At 49.1% G+C, this 16,181-nt stretch overlaps 1 protein-coding gene across 1 annotated transcript; it reads left to right on the top strand.

Moving 5' to 3' along the window:
* Positions 1-11,168: 11,168 nt before the first annotated feature.
* PCDH8 (protocadherin 8) lies at positions 11,169-15,932 on the top strand. The gene is made up of 3 exons (XM_039536044.1): positions 11,169-14,017; positions 14,156-14,363; positions 14,855-15,932. Exons 1-3 carry the CDS (start codon positions 11,570-11,572, stop codon positions 15,226-15,228), a joined length of 3,030 nt encoding a protein of 1,009 aa, XP_039391978.1. The 5' UTR covers positions 11,169-11,569; the 3' UTR covers positions 15,229-15,932.
* The last annotated feature ends 249 nt before the right edge of the window (positions 15,933-16,181 follow it).

Below are 16,181 nucleotides of genomic sequence, written 5' to 3'. Positions count from 1 at the left end.
TAGAGCCGCCCCTGAGGACTTGATTAAGATGTCTGGACTCTCTTAATACCCAAGAGAGACTTCCTAAGCAAACAAAGAACAGGGGGGAAAAAAACTTCCCTCCACCCGGATTTGAAAATAATCTTGTCCCTCATTGGTCCTCTGGTCAGGTGTCCACAGGTACTGCTTGTTAACCCTTTACAGGTAGACAAAAACCTTAACCCTTAACTAACTGTTTATGACACCTTGCCTACTTGCATGACTATTAAAAGAGATGTTTTCTCTTTTAGCCAAAATTTCCCCTTCTTCCACTACTGTTGCCAGCTGGCTCCCCTACTCTGCCTCCATTTCAGGGAGTTGCATGCAGGTAGGTTATGAAGCACTTTGTGATCACTTGGGAAGAAAGACACTACATAAGAGTTAAATATAGCACATAAAAATCAAAGAGCAGATGGACAACATATATGGAACCCTTGCACATTAAAGACTAAATTTGTAAGAGCAGTTCTACATGGAAATTCAACATGTGGATGGAAAAGGGAGGCAGAACCAGGTGTTGAAACAGGAGAGAGGCCTCTCTGAACCTGAGGACACTCCTTTCTTACCAGACTCAGGTAGCTCCTAGCCATGCAGGCATTAGACTCTGGGCCCAGCCAATCCAGTTCTATAGTATAAAACAGGCCAGAAATTAAACTCTGACAACAATAATAACTGGGGACCTGATCCAAAGTCTATTGAAGTCAGTGAGAAAACTTCACTTGACATCAGTGGGCTTTGGATCAGCTCTATAATGCTGTAGACACAGATGCACACTTCATCTGACCTTGAAGCAAGAGGAGGCTACCAAGAAAGTAGAACTACGGTAGCCAAGGAAAACAGGTTAATGATGTAATTGGAGGGCCCAGCTCCTTGCTCCTTCAGGGTCCGAAGCTACAAGCTGTTCCTTGGAAGGAGCATGCTTATGATCAGGCCCTTACTTAGTATTTGAAACAGAAAGACTGTCATCTCCCAGTTTCCCTGATTGCCTGTCTCAGGAAGCCCAGCTTGTGAGGCAGATGTGGCTGCCGCAAGCCATAAGGAACAGGTGCCAAACTCCTTCTGGTGTAAGCTGCAGAAACAGAGCGAGGAGTGAAAGATTATAAAGAGCTAGTAATACAGGCTTCCCGGCCCTGTGAAGAATCAGGAGGACAGCAACCCCAAACAAACCCATGGATTCCTACTCCTTCCTAGGTAACCAGCGACCTCAGCCAGAATTCGTTTGAAAAGTTCCAAGTGGAACTCAGCACTCCTGGTGTATTACGCCTATACCCAGTTCAATCAAACTACCTCTACAACAAATCAAGGTGCTCATGTCACTCTGGGATCTCTGCCAATGCTACTCCCTGTTCTCCGGTCTCCGTGAAGAACCCCAATACTTTATGTGGGTGCCCCACCAAGGAATCCTTAAATCCAAACTTTGAGGTCAATGGGTCCCCCTCCCAGCCCCTGGCCTGCATCAGCCAGTCAATGGATTTTGCCTTCATCCAGCATTCCTTGGCACAAGAGTCTGCAATTGCCAGGTTCCAGAAGGCCTGGATGAGTCTGGGTGCTAGTGTGTGTGATCATCTCCCACACAAAGATAGTCAAAAAGAAGGCACTCCGTGACAGTGCGCACTTTAATCCCTGAATACAAGGCCATATGGGAAGCCTAGTCATTGTTAAATTGCTACTACTCATGCCAATAGGTAGCATGAGGAGAACTTGCTACAAGTATCAGGTCATCCCACTGCCTGGGAGCAGGAAGATACCCCTACCAGGCAGGAGACAACTGTCAACAAGACCAAATTCTGAGACAATTGAACACGGGATCTTCAGGGTTGAGCCGCTCAGCCTGTAAATTGTGTTAGACTTCCTTGAGTGCTCAGAACTTCATCAGTCCTGCCCTATAGCGCATGCAGAATGTTTTGTTTAGCCCATAACATCAAGGCTTGGAGAAGAAAAAAAAAACCACTTGCCCACTCATCAGTAAGGAATAACATACATGCTCTGGCAAGTGCAGCAGCAGCCTGTCTGGTCAGTTCCATTGCTCTTGCAGCCTCCTGAGCAGCAATGACATGAGCCAAAGCCAGACTCTTCCGTGACTCTACAGCTGCTTGGGAGGCTGTGTGCATTAGGGACTCAGTCCTTCACAGCTGGAGGCACTCTGCAAGAAGAGACGTATGGGGGGAGGAAAAAAGAGATGAGAGACTCCTCTTCACTAGAAGTATTAGACTGAGCACCTGCCTCTGCTGCCCATAGGAGTCTACCATAGGGATTTATACTGGTGCCCCTCACCTAAAATGCTGGCAGCAATGGCAGACTCAACTTTAGCAGTGGGGGAGAGTGTGTGAAAGTAGGATAGGCTGAGGGGAGACAGAGGAGGAGTGACATTATGATTAGACTAATCACAATATATTTGTGTGCAGACACTATCATTACATTTAAATAAATAGATTACATCGAACTGTATACAGGCTTAGAAATGCAGGAAGGCTGTAACCACTGAGGACTGGCAGGCAGAGTGGTGCTAGGTGGTACTATAATTAGCAGTACATAAATGAAATTAAAAAGGGGAAAGTGTGTAGTGAATATCCTGGTGAGATTTACTAGACAGTGGAATAATCTCCTAAGGGGAATGATGGAAGGCCCATTACAATGGGCATTTAAAAGTATACAGGGCAATGCACTAGCACTGCACATTTGCTGGAGGGAACAATCCTGCAGTGGCAGGAGATGCCTAGACCTGAGAAGTCCTTTTCTTCTCTTCTTTATATTTCTAAACTCTCCTTAGAGAGGGAGAGACTGTAGACAAGGCTGCAGAGAGGGAGGAGAGGATGAAACGTTATCCCACAAGCCAAGAAACTGTTGGGGGAACTCCACATATACCAGACATTAACACACTAGGGTCAATGCAAAAGATAAAGCACACCCGCAAGAAGTCTTCAGGAACATCACTGTAGTGCGATACCCAGTGACTTCCCCTCTGTTCCATTCCCAGCAGCCAGGCTCAGAAGTAGTGCAGGAAACTTCACCAGGGAACTCTCCCTGGACCTTGCTGGGCCTTCCCCAACAAGCTATTGTATCAGGTCCTAGCTAATATGTTTGGCTACTAGATGGTAGTTGGCTCGTATTTTTTTCCTGCATCAGGGACTGGTGTGAATGACTGATCCACCTATTGTGTGAGCTCCCCAAAACCCTAGGTAGCAAGACAGAGAAGCTTAGAATAGGCTGCTTAAAAAGTATTTATCCCTGAAGGATGCCTCTGATCCAGCCATCTCCAGCAACAAACTTGATGCGACTGGGGCAGGCATCTATCTAAGGTACTCACAGTCTATGATGTATTTAACCTCACAACACTCCTGTGAGGTAGGGAGGTCCTATTATCCACATTATACAGATGGAAACTGAGGCAGAGAGACACTAAGGGCATGGCTACATTTGCAGATGTAGAGCGCTGGGAGTTAAACCAGCCTTCGGAGACTGCAGCAGGGAAAATGCCACCCTGTGTTTACACTGTCAGCTGCAAATGCACTGGCGTGGCCACATTAGCAGCTCTTGCAATGCCACAAAGAGCAGTGCATTGTGGTAGCTTTCCCAGCATGCAAGTGGCTGCAACATGCTTTTCAAATGGGGGGGTGGAGTGTGACAGGGAGTGTGTTGTGTGTATGTGGAGGGAGAGAGAGTGGGTTTTTGGAGGGCTGAGAAGTTCAGACAGCAGCAGACCCCCTCCCCCCTCTTCTCTCTCACACACACTCACAGCACGCAGCATTCCACAGTAATGGTTGCTTTGTCCCGGAGCAGATAAGCATGCTGGATGTCAGAAACAGAGCTTTGAATGGGCATATCCGCATTCCTGCAGCTGATTCCAAAACAATAAGAAGAGTGGCCACTTGACTTCAGGGGATTATGGGACGTTTCAGGAGGTCAATCACAATGCAGTAATTCAACACCTCGTTCACACTGACGCCTGGGTGTTTCAACCGGGGTGCAGCAAGCTTTATGCTTCTCGTGGAGGTGGATTACCAGGAGCGCTCCAGCTGCAGGGTCCAGGTACTCTACATGCCTTGCCAGTGTGGACACATCAGGAGTTAGAGGGCCCGGGGCTACTTTAATGCGCTCTAACTCGCAAGTGTAGCCAAGCCCTAAGTGACTTGCCCAAGGTCACATAAAAAGTCTGCAGCAGAGCAGGGAATTAATTTTGGGATCCCAGCTAGGCCCCTAATGCTGGACCATCCCTCCTCTCTGCTCCTCTGTGAAAAAAAGTGGACAGTAAAGAGAGGAGTTGGAGATGATAAAGGGGGGCAGAGGAGAGGAGAGGGAACAGTGATCACGGCACAGGAGAGGGCTAGAGATGAGAGAGAAAAACAGAGAAATGATTGGTTTCAGAGTAGCAGCCGTGTTAGTCTGTATCCGCAAAAAAAACAGGAGTACTTGTGGCTCATGCTGAAATAAATTTGTTAGTCTCTAAGGTGCCACAAGTACTCCTGTTTTTTTTAGAGAAATGATTGCCTCCCTGCCAGGGGGAGGGGGGAGGGGGTAAAGTGTGGGAGAGGAGAAGGACAGTCATCAGGGAGAGTGAGTGGCAAGATTTAAGAGGATATTGTATGGGTGAGGGGCCAGGGATAGGGTGAGCTCACTTTCGGTTTGTGCCTGGGATCCAGTCAAATCTCATTAGCATTAGGCACTGCGAGATGAACTGGGAAACTGAGCACCACATCAGATCCCAGGTCTGCTAGCAGCTCTGACTCATGTCTGGGGCCCACCTTTGGAATGTCCTCACTCTGGACCTGATGGAGTGATCCCTTAGGGCATGATGAATGTACCTGGCTAAGCATTTTATTAACTGTAATGTGGTTTTGTTCTCCTTTTGTTTTCTCCCCTTGAATCACAGCCCCAGCTGCCACTCCAATAGGGGCTAGACATTAATCCAATAAAAATCTTTCCTTGTGGAATCAAAACTGCGTGCTGACGTTTATGTGATTTATTTATTCCAGACTATAAACTCCTTTTGCATAGTCTACATTTCAAGTAGCACAGAATAACAGCCCGATAATCAGGGTGATTTATAACCCTGACCCAAAATTGCAGTTCACATGAACGTCTGCAGCCTCTGCCGTCTATAGAGTACATGGCCAAAGGCAGAAGCACAACACTGTACACAATCCTCCAGTGCAAACACTGATAGAACAACGAAAACGTTCCTCCTATTAGTTCCAGTCTTTGTTTTCATCGGGGTTTGATCAGCCTAGTCTTGTGGGGTTTGACAGGTTAACCCCACACATCCTCGGTTGTGATCGAAATGATTAAACAGGGCGACTGTTTAGTCCGCGGAGCGTAAGGAATTCTTTTGTTTTTGGAGATCACTGAAGGCAGATCAGAACTCTCCATGAAGCTGCCGAGGAAAGAGGGACCCGCGGAGATGAAAGCCGCATTTCAATAGAAGGAGAGGTCACTCCATTCCTCCCCAGACTACGGAATCCGGGTTGGGGTTGCTTTCTGAACTCTGTTGGGAGATGTGTGCGCAGCTCGGGGATATAGAAAGCCATGTGTTCGTGTGTTCCCTACCCACGCCCTTCAGCCAGCTCGCAGCTGAAGTCAGATGGTTCTGCTCTGAGCCCTTTCTAAAGAAATTAGACCAATTCTTTCAGGGCATGGCAGCAATGCATTGTTTACGTGTTGCCTGCAGTTACGGAAAGACTCCGTGGTCTAAACCCCACACGGAGTCCCAATCCGCCTTCACGCTGGCGGCACAGCGTTCCCAGCGAAGCCACGGGGTCTGGTTAGCTCAAAGCAGACTTTGTCAATGGCGCACGGGTCACAATATTCCCCTCTGACAAACTAGCCCATTCCCCCTCCATCGGGATCATCATAGGGCTGAAAAGGTGTGGGAGTGAATCTACTCCAATCCGCTGGAAAATGAGAGTGACACCCTGGACACTAGCGATTGTGGGGGCCGGAGTCCAATGGAGATTTACCTTCTTTCCAAGCGCACCTTCCTGCGCTGGAAACTAAAATTGTACACGCAGGATTCTCGCGGGAGTTTCTTTCTGTGATCCGAAACTGTCCTAAGCCGTCGGCAGCCTGCCCCCACGTGGACACCCTCGCCCCCCCCCCCCCCCGTGCGATATGAGCCTTCAGGGAGTGGGGGGGCAGGTCCCTGAGTTTCTAGTGCTCTGTGAGCCAAGCCGCCAGCACAAAGCCCGCGCATGCTCTAGGACACTGACCACGTGTCTTTCACTTGGAGGTTTTGTCACCGATAAACCAGGTAGCGTGAGCTTGTGACTTTCACATCAAACCAGGGTGAGGAAAGCGCTTTTGCGTTATTAATAGGACAGGTAAAGTAGGGTGGTTCGTTCAACCAATCCCAGGAGTCCTCTCCTTTTTTCAACGCCGAAGCCCATGGTTTTGCGACAAACAAACGTTTATTTAGCGGGACTGGATCAAAAACGGGGAGAGGGGGGGTATTTAAGACCTGAGTTTCTTCCGCAGTTTCTAGATCAGGTATCTGTGAGAAACAGGGTAACGGTGTGAACAGAGAATGACGGTTTCACGGACCAACCCTACCCGAGTAGCTTTCTCTTTGACTAGATCTATCCATATCTAGACACAGAGGTATTTAACCGCAGACTATCACTGGGCAATTTACCGGCCATCAATCCAGCTTGATTGTTGGTGACACGAAATTAATGGTATAAAAATGTTTTCACTTTTTCTTCGGAGAAATTTCTAACACCAGACTTCAGTTTGCACTGGGCGGATTCCAGGTCCTAAAGTGCTGTGGCATAGAAACCACCACACACAGCAGGCTTGATTTCCATATCAAAAGTAGATCGGGGAGGGTTTGGAAGCAGAAAGCTCAAGCCATCGGAGTTGAAGAAATGCCTGTTTCTAGAGTGCTCTGCGACTCCACAATAATGACTTTATGCAAGAAAGTCAGTAAATTATTAATATCTTGCACAGCTATGGAAAAACCTCCAGTTGTCCGCTTCAAAGAAATTATGCGGTGTGAGAATCTCTATTAGTAACAATACGAACAATTTGCAAGAACATATGTCCCCACGTGAATCAATCAACAGAGCTGGGCTGTTTAACTAATATTTCAGAGACGGGTTTTTAAATACAGAGTTTCCGTATGTTTAATTTTTTAGCTGTACAAAGAATTCTTCTACGGTTTTTTAGAACCTTGTGAATGGATTATCTCCAAACTACGATACATTACGTTTTCTGGGAAGGTTTATACAATAGAGGGATTGATATCTACTGCCCAAAATCAAAACTGGTAGGAACAGACAGAAAGACATACAGAAAGAAAGGATATTCTGCCTCGCGCTACTTTTAAAGGGTCAAGTGGAACAAACACCCCATTGGGACTCTCTGAAAAACGATCGAATTCTGTATTAGACATAAAAATAATGCCTCTCAAAGCCTCTTCTGATTTATTCTTGATTATGCATTTAAAATACACTTCTTTCCACCGTTTCTCTTGTGAAGTGCGTGGGAGGCAAAACATGGTCCTGTTTTATTGACTGATTGATTTATTTATTTGTAAAGAATAAGAACGCCTCTCCTTCTCTTCGAATAGCGCTGCCTTCTCAGCAAAGTCTAGTTTCCTTTCCTGGCAGAGTTAATCCTAATTAAAAATAAATTACATGCTGTATAGAACTTGAAATGGAAAAGATAATCCTATTACATATGAGAATATATCCTGCTTCTCTTTCCCTCTAAACTGTGGGAGATATCAGATCAAGCTGAGCCACCCATTGTAAACTCTTTGAAAACTTTCCTATAGATCTAATCCATCACGTGACGGCCATGTCAATCTTGCTGTCTGCACGCGAGTTTCACAATGCTGGTATTAGGCAGAGTCAGAGAAATCCAGCTTTTCTGAGCCCACCACATTTGCATTCCGAGAAAATGCCAACCATTGTGGCCATGTTTGTTCTCATGATCGCGAGACAGTTGTCTGCTAAGTTGCTAAGATAAAGAGAAAGGGGCTCCTTTGAGACAGCCAAAGCCTTTTGGTATGATAACAAGGCGATTTGGGGCGCTTTTGTTGGACCAGATCAGCGCTGCGCGGATTTTTTTCCCCTCCTCTCTCGGTGGGGATTTGAGTGAGGCGCTGATGCGCTGTTTTAAATCCCATTTCCATAATCTGGCTGCTGCCCGCCAGGCTGGAGAATGCTGGCAATCCGCAGGCACCCGAGCTCACTTCACTCGCGTGCCATCACACCACTCGGGGTAATTACTCTTAACACAGCTCCTCGGCAGTAATTAGGAAGCTGGGCTTTGGGACGCTTGGCACGCCCTGCTGCTGAAAGGCAGCAAAGCGCCTTCCTCGCATTACCTCCACTCGTTTTAGGTCTGTCGGTTCGCCACAGCTTTGAGTCACATGCCTGAATGATCCGTGCCGTAGCGATTTCTTTGGTAGTTTGTGCCACTAAGAATTAGGACTACTGCCGCTACAACCAGATATAAGACTAAAGCAAATGCCATTCATTGGCCAAGCACACCCCGATTTCCAGATGAGTGTGATTGTCAGATGTGGGGCCAAATTACCCTCTCGCTTACACCTCCGAAGCCCTATTGATTTCAAAGACGTTACTCCGGATTTACACCAGATATATCAGAAGCTGCCCAGTAATTATTCCGGATTGGTAATTGTGTAATTGAAATCAGAATTCGGACTAGCGGGGGCAGATTTTGGATCATTGTCTTCAATTCCCTTAAAAATAAGACAACGTTGTTCAATTTCCCTCTGGTCTTTTTTTGCTCCAGTGGGGTGCTTTGTGTCCTCGGCTGAGGTTATGCAAAAGCTGTGGACACTGAGAAGTCGGTAGTATTAAGGCAAACTGGTAATTTAACCTGGCGATCAGATCTGGATGTCAGGAGAGGGCCTTTGTGGCTCACATGGAGCCCGATCCAACTTCCCTTGAAATCAATGGGAGTCTTTCCATTGACTTCAGGGGGGGATCCGATCGGGCCCAGGGAGTGGCTCATGCGCACAGCTGGCACAAATGGACAGATGTTTCTATTCACTGTTAAATACTAATACAAGTCAGCTTTGGCTGCATTAGTAACCAGCCCTTAAAGGCTCATAGGATGCCTGTTGTGACTAGGGCTGTATACAGATGTACATGTAAGCACTGGCCAGTGACAAGTTCGTTGTCCTGCAGGGGTCCCATTAAGGCATGATCAGCCCCAAGGAGGAAGCCTCTGGTGACAGAGGGATTAGGGAGGACTCCAGCTACTAGCCTCGGACATTCTAGTCAGGGGGGCGGAGGGGATCGATACGTGTGAGACCTGGGCAAAGGGAGAGAACTGCTGCAATCCGCGTGAGGGGAAGGTTTCTAGAGAGGATGCCACGAGACCCATGTGCTGTTGAGGTAGATGCTTTGTATTGCCCATACACAATGCCTGCTGCAGCTGCTACAGCAATTGCTCTTTTTCATCCCTGAAATACACAGCGACGGGATACAAATAAAGGGGAAGAGCACCAGGAGGCAGAGCGCTTCTGGGCAGCATTAACTGACGCAGCCTTGTGTCTGTAGACGTCTTTACATTTATAGATACACTCTAGTAAGGGCTCTCTTTCTTGCACATTGGAGGAAGCTTGGAGCATGCCTCTCCCCAAGTCCTGCAGCCTGATTTTGCTTTTCCGTACTAGCATGGTAACCGCTTGAAGTGCTCAACCGAGCGGATATCTTTTATACATAGTTTACAGATCAAAACAGCACTCGGTTCAATTTAAAGTGCCTCGTGTCTTTTTCTTTCCCCATCGCGGTACACAAAATCACGGTGTACCAATTGCAATGTGTACTTCTGTTTCAGAATGTGACCTAAAACGTGGAATCCATTTAAGGGTCGGTCCCTCGGGAGAGGCTATTGATACAATCTTCTCTTCTCCCACTGACTTTATTTGAATGGCCTCTTTCACCAGGCCCGTATCTGAGATCAGGTACGCATTATCTTAGCCCGCTATTCCCCCACAGTGCTTAGACCTAACATGAAGCTGGGGAGCGACGAGGGGACCCAATGAATGCACGTTGCATGCGCGGTCTCAGTATCCCCTCGGACTGCAGGACTAGTAAAACGTGGTGACTCACTGCTATGTCTTCATACTTTTCTAGGCAGATGGTTTAGTTCCCCAAGGTTCGTGCCAGGTTTCAACCTCATGCTGTTATTTTGTTCTTCTGGAACGAGACTAGTGTTGCTTCCCAGAGAGGCCCTATTAGGACAAAAAGAAAATCCTCTAAATAGCCGTAACAGGGCATCAGGAGGGATAGATCTTAAATGTATTTTAATATGAGCTGGGCATTGTGTGTAATTCAGCGCCCATCATCGTTTAGTCAAAGAGTTATGGCAGTGATTGGGAATGAATAGAGGGACATAATGGATACATGTGGCGTTTGCTCATTATATTCAACTTAGCCCAACTCCTCTGTGGAAACTGTTCAACTTTCTTTCCCTTTAGCTTGTCATAGTGAAATAATACAGACATTGGTGCCTCAAATGGGATAGCCTGCCATGCTATTATATTGCTACAGCTAACGAGAGCTTCATAAGCCTTTGATACAGTCTGATCTTTGAAACCTTTCCAAATCTCCTCAAGCTTATGCTAAATCCTATTTGGAACTTTTTTTTTTTTTTGCCTGCTAGTGCCCAAGGCTTAAGAAAGCCACTTGGGCAGTGACATGCATACTAAAGCATCCTAGGAATATCTTCTGAAAGGCAAATTACAGGTCTGATCACAGGATCTCACGCGAGTAAAGCACAATTATGTGGACAAATTTGAATAAAATCAATTTTCAGTTAATCCTTCAATCTCGTTTAGGGGCTTGCTATGATGATCAATACAGAAATCAAGGGAAAGAAAATCAACCCCCACTATATATGCATTGCGCAGCACTTTATTAATCGATAATCATAGGCAGACACACATAATAAACACATTCACGCACACGCAGCCCAAGCAAGCTATTTCTCTGCGTTTTTAAGTGACTAGCTCAGAAGAGCAGATATTTGCACACTAGGCACCTGTTCAACAGCAGGGTGCTGTAGTGGTACAATTAACAAAACACTTCGCGCATTTTACTCCACGCTCCCTGTGCCAACTCATTTGCAGCTCGCCTTCAAAAAAAAAAGAGTTAAAGAAAACAAAGAAGAGATTCCCTAATTTTCCTTTCTTGTTTTCCTCTCTAAGCCTTTTCCACATTAAAGGGATTTTCTGGGAGGCATTCAGGAGAGCAGTGTGAAAAGAGTGCTTCCCATTGGCTGCTCGGCTCCGAAAAATTTGCATATCCGCGTCTATTAAAGGCCCCCAGGAGACGCAGTCCGGTTTAGAAGCTGGAGAAACTGAGCCTAGCGCACCGGCATCGCTGGCACCTCTCGGGTTAGGGCAACTATAAGCAATCGGCTCATTTGCCTTGCAGAGCATGCATGATCTGCACCTGGGAGCAGGAGAGTTACCCTCCCATCTCTTCCTGCTTTAGGGGCAGACTCACTCCCTAACAGCTGGACAACCGTTTCTCCGCATCCTCAGCCCCTTTCAGGTTAGCAATTCAGTGCAGGTGACATGGGTCTTGCTAGGGACGGGCGCAGCCTCGCCTTTCCGCCGCGCCTCGTCTACCTCTGCTGGCTGCTCTCGGTCACCCTGTGCAAGACGGTGAGATACCGCACTTATGAGGAGGACGCGCCGGGCACAGTCATCGGCACTTTGGCAGAAGAGATGCACGTGAAAGCGCCCGGAGAGATAAGTTTCCGGCTGATGGAGCAGTTCAGCAACAGCTCGCTGGTCCGGGTGCGGGAGGGCGACGGGCAGCTGAGCATCGGCGAGGAAGGGATCGACCGGGAGCGGCTGTGCGGCCAGTCCCTCCAGTGCGTCCTGGCTTTCGACGTGGTGAGCTTCTGGCAGGAGCAGTACCGGCTGGTGCACGTGGAGCTGGAGGTGCGGGACATCAACGACAACGCGCCGCGCTTCCCCCAGGCGCACATCCCGCTCGAGGTGTCCGAGAGCGCCGCGCCCGGCACCCGCCTGCCGCTGGAGATCGCCGTGGACCCGGACGTGGGCTCCAACTCCATCCAGAGCTTCCAGCTCTCGCGCAACAGCCACTTCGGCATCGAGGCGCAGCCGCGGGCGGACGGCGGGAAAAGCGCCGAGCTGGTGCTGCTGCAGGAGCTGGACCGCGAGACCCAGGCCGCCTACACCCTGGAGCTGGTGGCCCGGGACGGCGGCAGCCCGGCCCGCGCGGGCACGGCCACGGTGAGCGTCCGGGTGCTGGACGCCAACGACAACAGCCCGGCCTTCCCGCAGGGCTCGGTCACGGTGGAGCTGGGCGAGGACGCGCCGCGGGGCTCCCTGCTGCTGGACCTGGACGCGGCCGATCCCGACGAGGGGCCCAACGGGGAGATCGTCTACGGCTTCGGCAGCCAGGTGCCGGCCGAGGCGCGGCGGCTCTTCCGGCTGGACCCGCTCTCGGGCCGCCTGACGCTGGAGGGGCCGGTGGATTACGAGCGGCAGCGGACCTACGAGCTGGACGTGCAGGCGCAGGACCGGGGCGCCAGCCCCCTGGCGGCCACGTGCAAAGTCATCGTGCGCCTGGCCGACGTGAACGACAACGCGCCGGGCATCAGCGTCAGCCCCCTGAGCGGCGCCCCCGCCGGCGCCGGGGTGGCCTACGTCAGCGAGGCGGCGGCGCGCGACAGCTTCGTGGCGCTGGTCAGCACCTCGGACAGGGACTCGGGCCCCAACGGGCAGGTGCGCTGCGCCCTCTACGGGCACGAGCACTTCGCGCTGCAGCGCGCCTACGCCGACAGCTACGTGCTCGTCACCGCCGCGCCGCTGGACCGCGAGCGCATCCCCGAGTACAACCTGACCCTGGTGGCCGAGGACCTGGGCTCGCCGCCCTTCAAGACCGTCCGGCAGTACACGGTGCGCGTGAGCGACGAGAACGACAACGCGCCGCTCTTCGCCAAGCCCGTCTACGAGGTGGCGGTGCTGGAGAACAACCCGCCGGGCGCCTACCTCGCCACCGTGGTGGCCCGGGACCCCGACCTGGGCCGCAACGGGAAGGTGCTTTACCGGCTGCTGGAGACACAGGTCCTGGGCGCCCCCATCTCCACCTACGTCTCTGTGGATCCGGCCACGGGGGCCATCTACGCCCTCAGGACATTCAACTATGAGATCCTCAAGCAGCTGGAGCTGAGGATCCAGGCCAGCGACGGGGGCTCCCCTCAGCTGTCCAGCAGCGCCCTGATCAAGGTGAGGATGGTGGACCAGAATGACAACGCCCCGGTCATCACCCACCCCGTGCTCGCCAACGGCTCCGTGGAGATCGGGGTCTCCAGCAAGGCACCCCCCGATTCCCTGGTGGCTCAGATCAAAGCCAGAGACGCGGACGATGGGGTCAATGCGGAGCTCACCTTCTCCTTCGTGGCGGAGCCGCAGCAGCAGCCAGAGCTCTTTGCCATCAACAAGAAGACAGGTGAGATCGTGCTCAGGGGGGACCTGTCCGAAGAGCTGGGGCAGGTGTTCAAAGTCATCCTCACTGTGACTGACAATGGCAGGCCCCCCCTTGTCACCACAGCCACAATCAACTTCCTGGTGACTGCCAGGACACCCTCCAGCAGCCATGAGGTGGCCAAGCCAAGCACCTGGGAGGAGAAGGCTTTGGAGTGGGACATTCCCCTGATTGTCATCATCATCCTAGCTGGAAGCTGCACCCTGCTGCTGGTGGCCATCATCACCATTGCAACCACCTGCAACAAGCGCAAGAAGGAGACCGACATCAAGAACAACGGGCCCCTGATGGAGCGGATCGACATCTCCCACCTAGAGAAGGGGATCCAGGAGGATAGCAGCCCCAGAGGGAATGTGTTTGAAGCGCGATCCTTTCCCAGCAAAGCTTCTTTCACCAGCCCAGCCCCTTCTCCACCTGCAGAAGAAATCTCCTCTTCTGAGACCAGCACTGTGAATGCCTGTCTCTACGAGGGTCAGAAACAACTTAGGGCAACTAATGGGGAGGTAAGATCCCACTGCACTCATTTGCGCTTTAGCTTGAGGGACTGGAAGGAGGTATGGGGTGGTTTGGAAGAGGGGAATCTTGATACAGTTGTGATGTTGACATATGTTTATTTCTCCCACACTCCCGATCCCCTCCAGCCCTATGCCTCTGCTCCTAATTATAGCAAAGAATCCACCCCACCTGTGGCCATCTGGAAGGGTCATTCTTTCAATACCATATCAGCCCGAGAAGCGGAAAAGTTCAGTGGCAAAGACAGTGGCAAAGGTGACAGCGACTTTAATGACAGCGACTCTGACATCAGCGGGGATGCCCTGAAGAAGGATCTCATCACTCACATGCAGAATGGTAAGGGTTCGGTCAATTTCACAGCACTGAAAATAAAAACTAGCCCAGGAGTAAAAGGATCTATCTATCTATCTAAGGTACACTGAGCTTACTGGACCAGTTTTATAGCAGTCACACTATTTGCATCTTTCCAAGGCAGCACTCACTGCAGGTGTAGCCCTGCCAGCATTTTCACAGCATGCAACTTAAGTATCTACGTGCATGTTGAGAACATAGTGCAAATTAGAAGCAGCTAGCCTGTTATAAAATTCATCTTCAAAAAGCTCTTCCTGCTGACATACATTGTGAGTTAGGGCTTGCTAGCTAAATGGAATAATGATAGCTTGCGGAGTGTGCTTTGCAGCAGTGTCCTGAAGTATTGTTCCTCCACCTCCCCCATCCCCATCATTCTAAGCTTTTGATGATCTGGGCAATAACTCTCTGCTGAACTCAAAATTATGTGGCTGTTTCTCCAGTGATTACAGGTCTAAGGTTTTTATTTGTATTTTTAGGATTATGGGCTTGTACTGCTGAATGTAAAATCCTGGGCCATTCGGACCGCTGCTGGAGCCCATCCTGTGGCCGATCCAACCCTCACTCATCTCCTCATCCCTCAGCTCAGCTGTCCACCTTCTGCAAAAGCACCTCCTTGCCCAGGGACCCCCTTCGCAGGGACAACTACTACCAGGCCCAGCTGCCCAAGACAGTGGGACTGCAGAGTGTCTACGAGAAAGTATTACACAGAGACTTTGACAGGACAATCACATTGCTCTCCCCTCCTCGCTCTGGGAGGCTTCCAGAACTTCAGGAGATGGGGGTGCCCCTATACCAAGCCCCCTCAACTAGATACCTAGCCCCCCAGACTGACACTAGCGAGAAGATTTAATGCTACACGCTCCCCATCCAAGCACACACATACACGAACACTCCTAGGTCACTCTCAAGAGCCCTTAAGTTATTGACCAGATTCAGTGTTGTACATATAAATATGCAAGACGTGCCTTAAAAATGAAGTTGTTGGGAAAGATTTCCAATCACATCGATACTGTTTGGTATTTGCAAACAAAAAACTGTATGTAGTTAATGTAATTTTTATGAAATGTGCAGTATTTAATTTTTCCCCTACCCTGTTCTTTTGCTTTTAGTTCACCTATGGCCTGCTATTTTTGTAGTGTTTTTAACCTGTATATTGTGTAATGTAATGTTTGTATATAAGGAAAATTCGTTATATTTTTATATAATAAAAGATAAACAAATTGAAATTGTTGCCAAAGGAATTGTCTGAAAGACACAAAATAATAATATCATGAATTATTTAGAATCAAATAAGGGAAATTCCTCCTTCACAGTGTAATAATAACCTAAGCAACCCAGTGTATTGAGAAGTTTGCCTTGCCAACTGTGACCTGTATTTTTTGAGTCTGTGGTCAATTTCAAGTTAAATGTTATTTAATTCCATTTGGTTTCTGTAATCAGTGTCACCAATAAACACAACTAATAAAGGTTTTGTGATGTGTTTGAGGGGTCTGCTTGTGGATTTCATCCTTCAAAGATTACAGCCCTCTACAGGTAAACAAAATCCATTTCTATAAAGAATTATACCTTAATGAGAATTTGTTATACTTCCAGAGTTACCCTTTACTTTTGTTGAGTGGCACCTTACTCCACATTTAGTCCCATTGATTTCAATAGCACCACTGGTGGATGAAGATGCTACTCAACAAGATAAAAAATGGTAGACTCTGGTGGTAACTTAGTGTTTGTGGAATCTGTGCCATCTCAGTGGCCTATAGCCAGATCCTTAGCTGATGTAAATCAAGATAGTTCCATTGAAACCAG

This window comes from Mauremys reevesii, linkage group 1 (genome assembly GCF_016161935.1).
Source record: "Mauremys reevesii isolate NIE-2019 linkage group 1, ASM1616193v1, whole genome shotgun sequence".
NCBI classification, from domain to species: Eukaryota; Metazoa; Chordata; order Testudines; family Geoemydidae; genus Mauremys; species Mauremys reevesii.
Note: the sequence above shows the minus strand (reverse complement) of the source record. Positions and strands in the feature narration are given on the sequence as shown.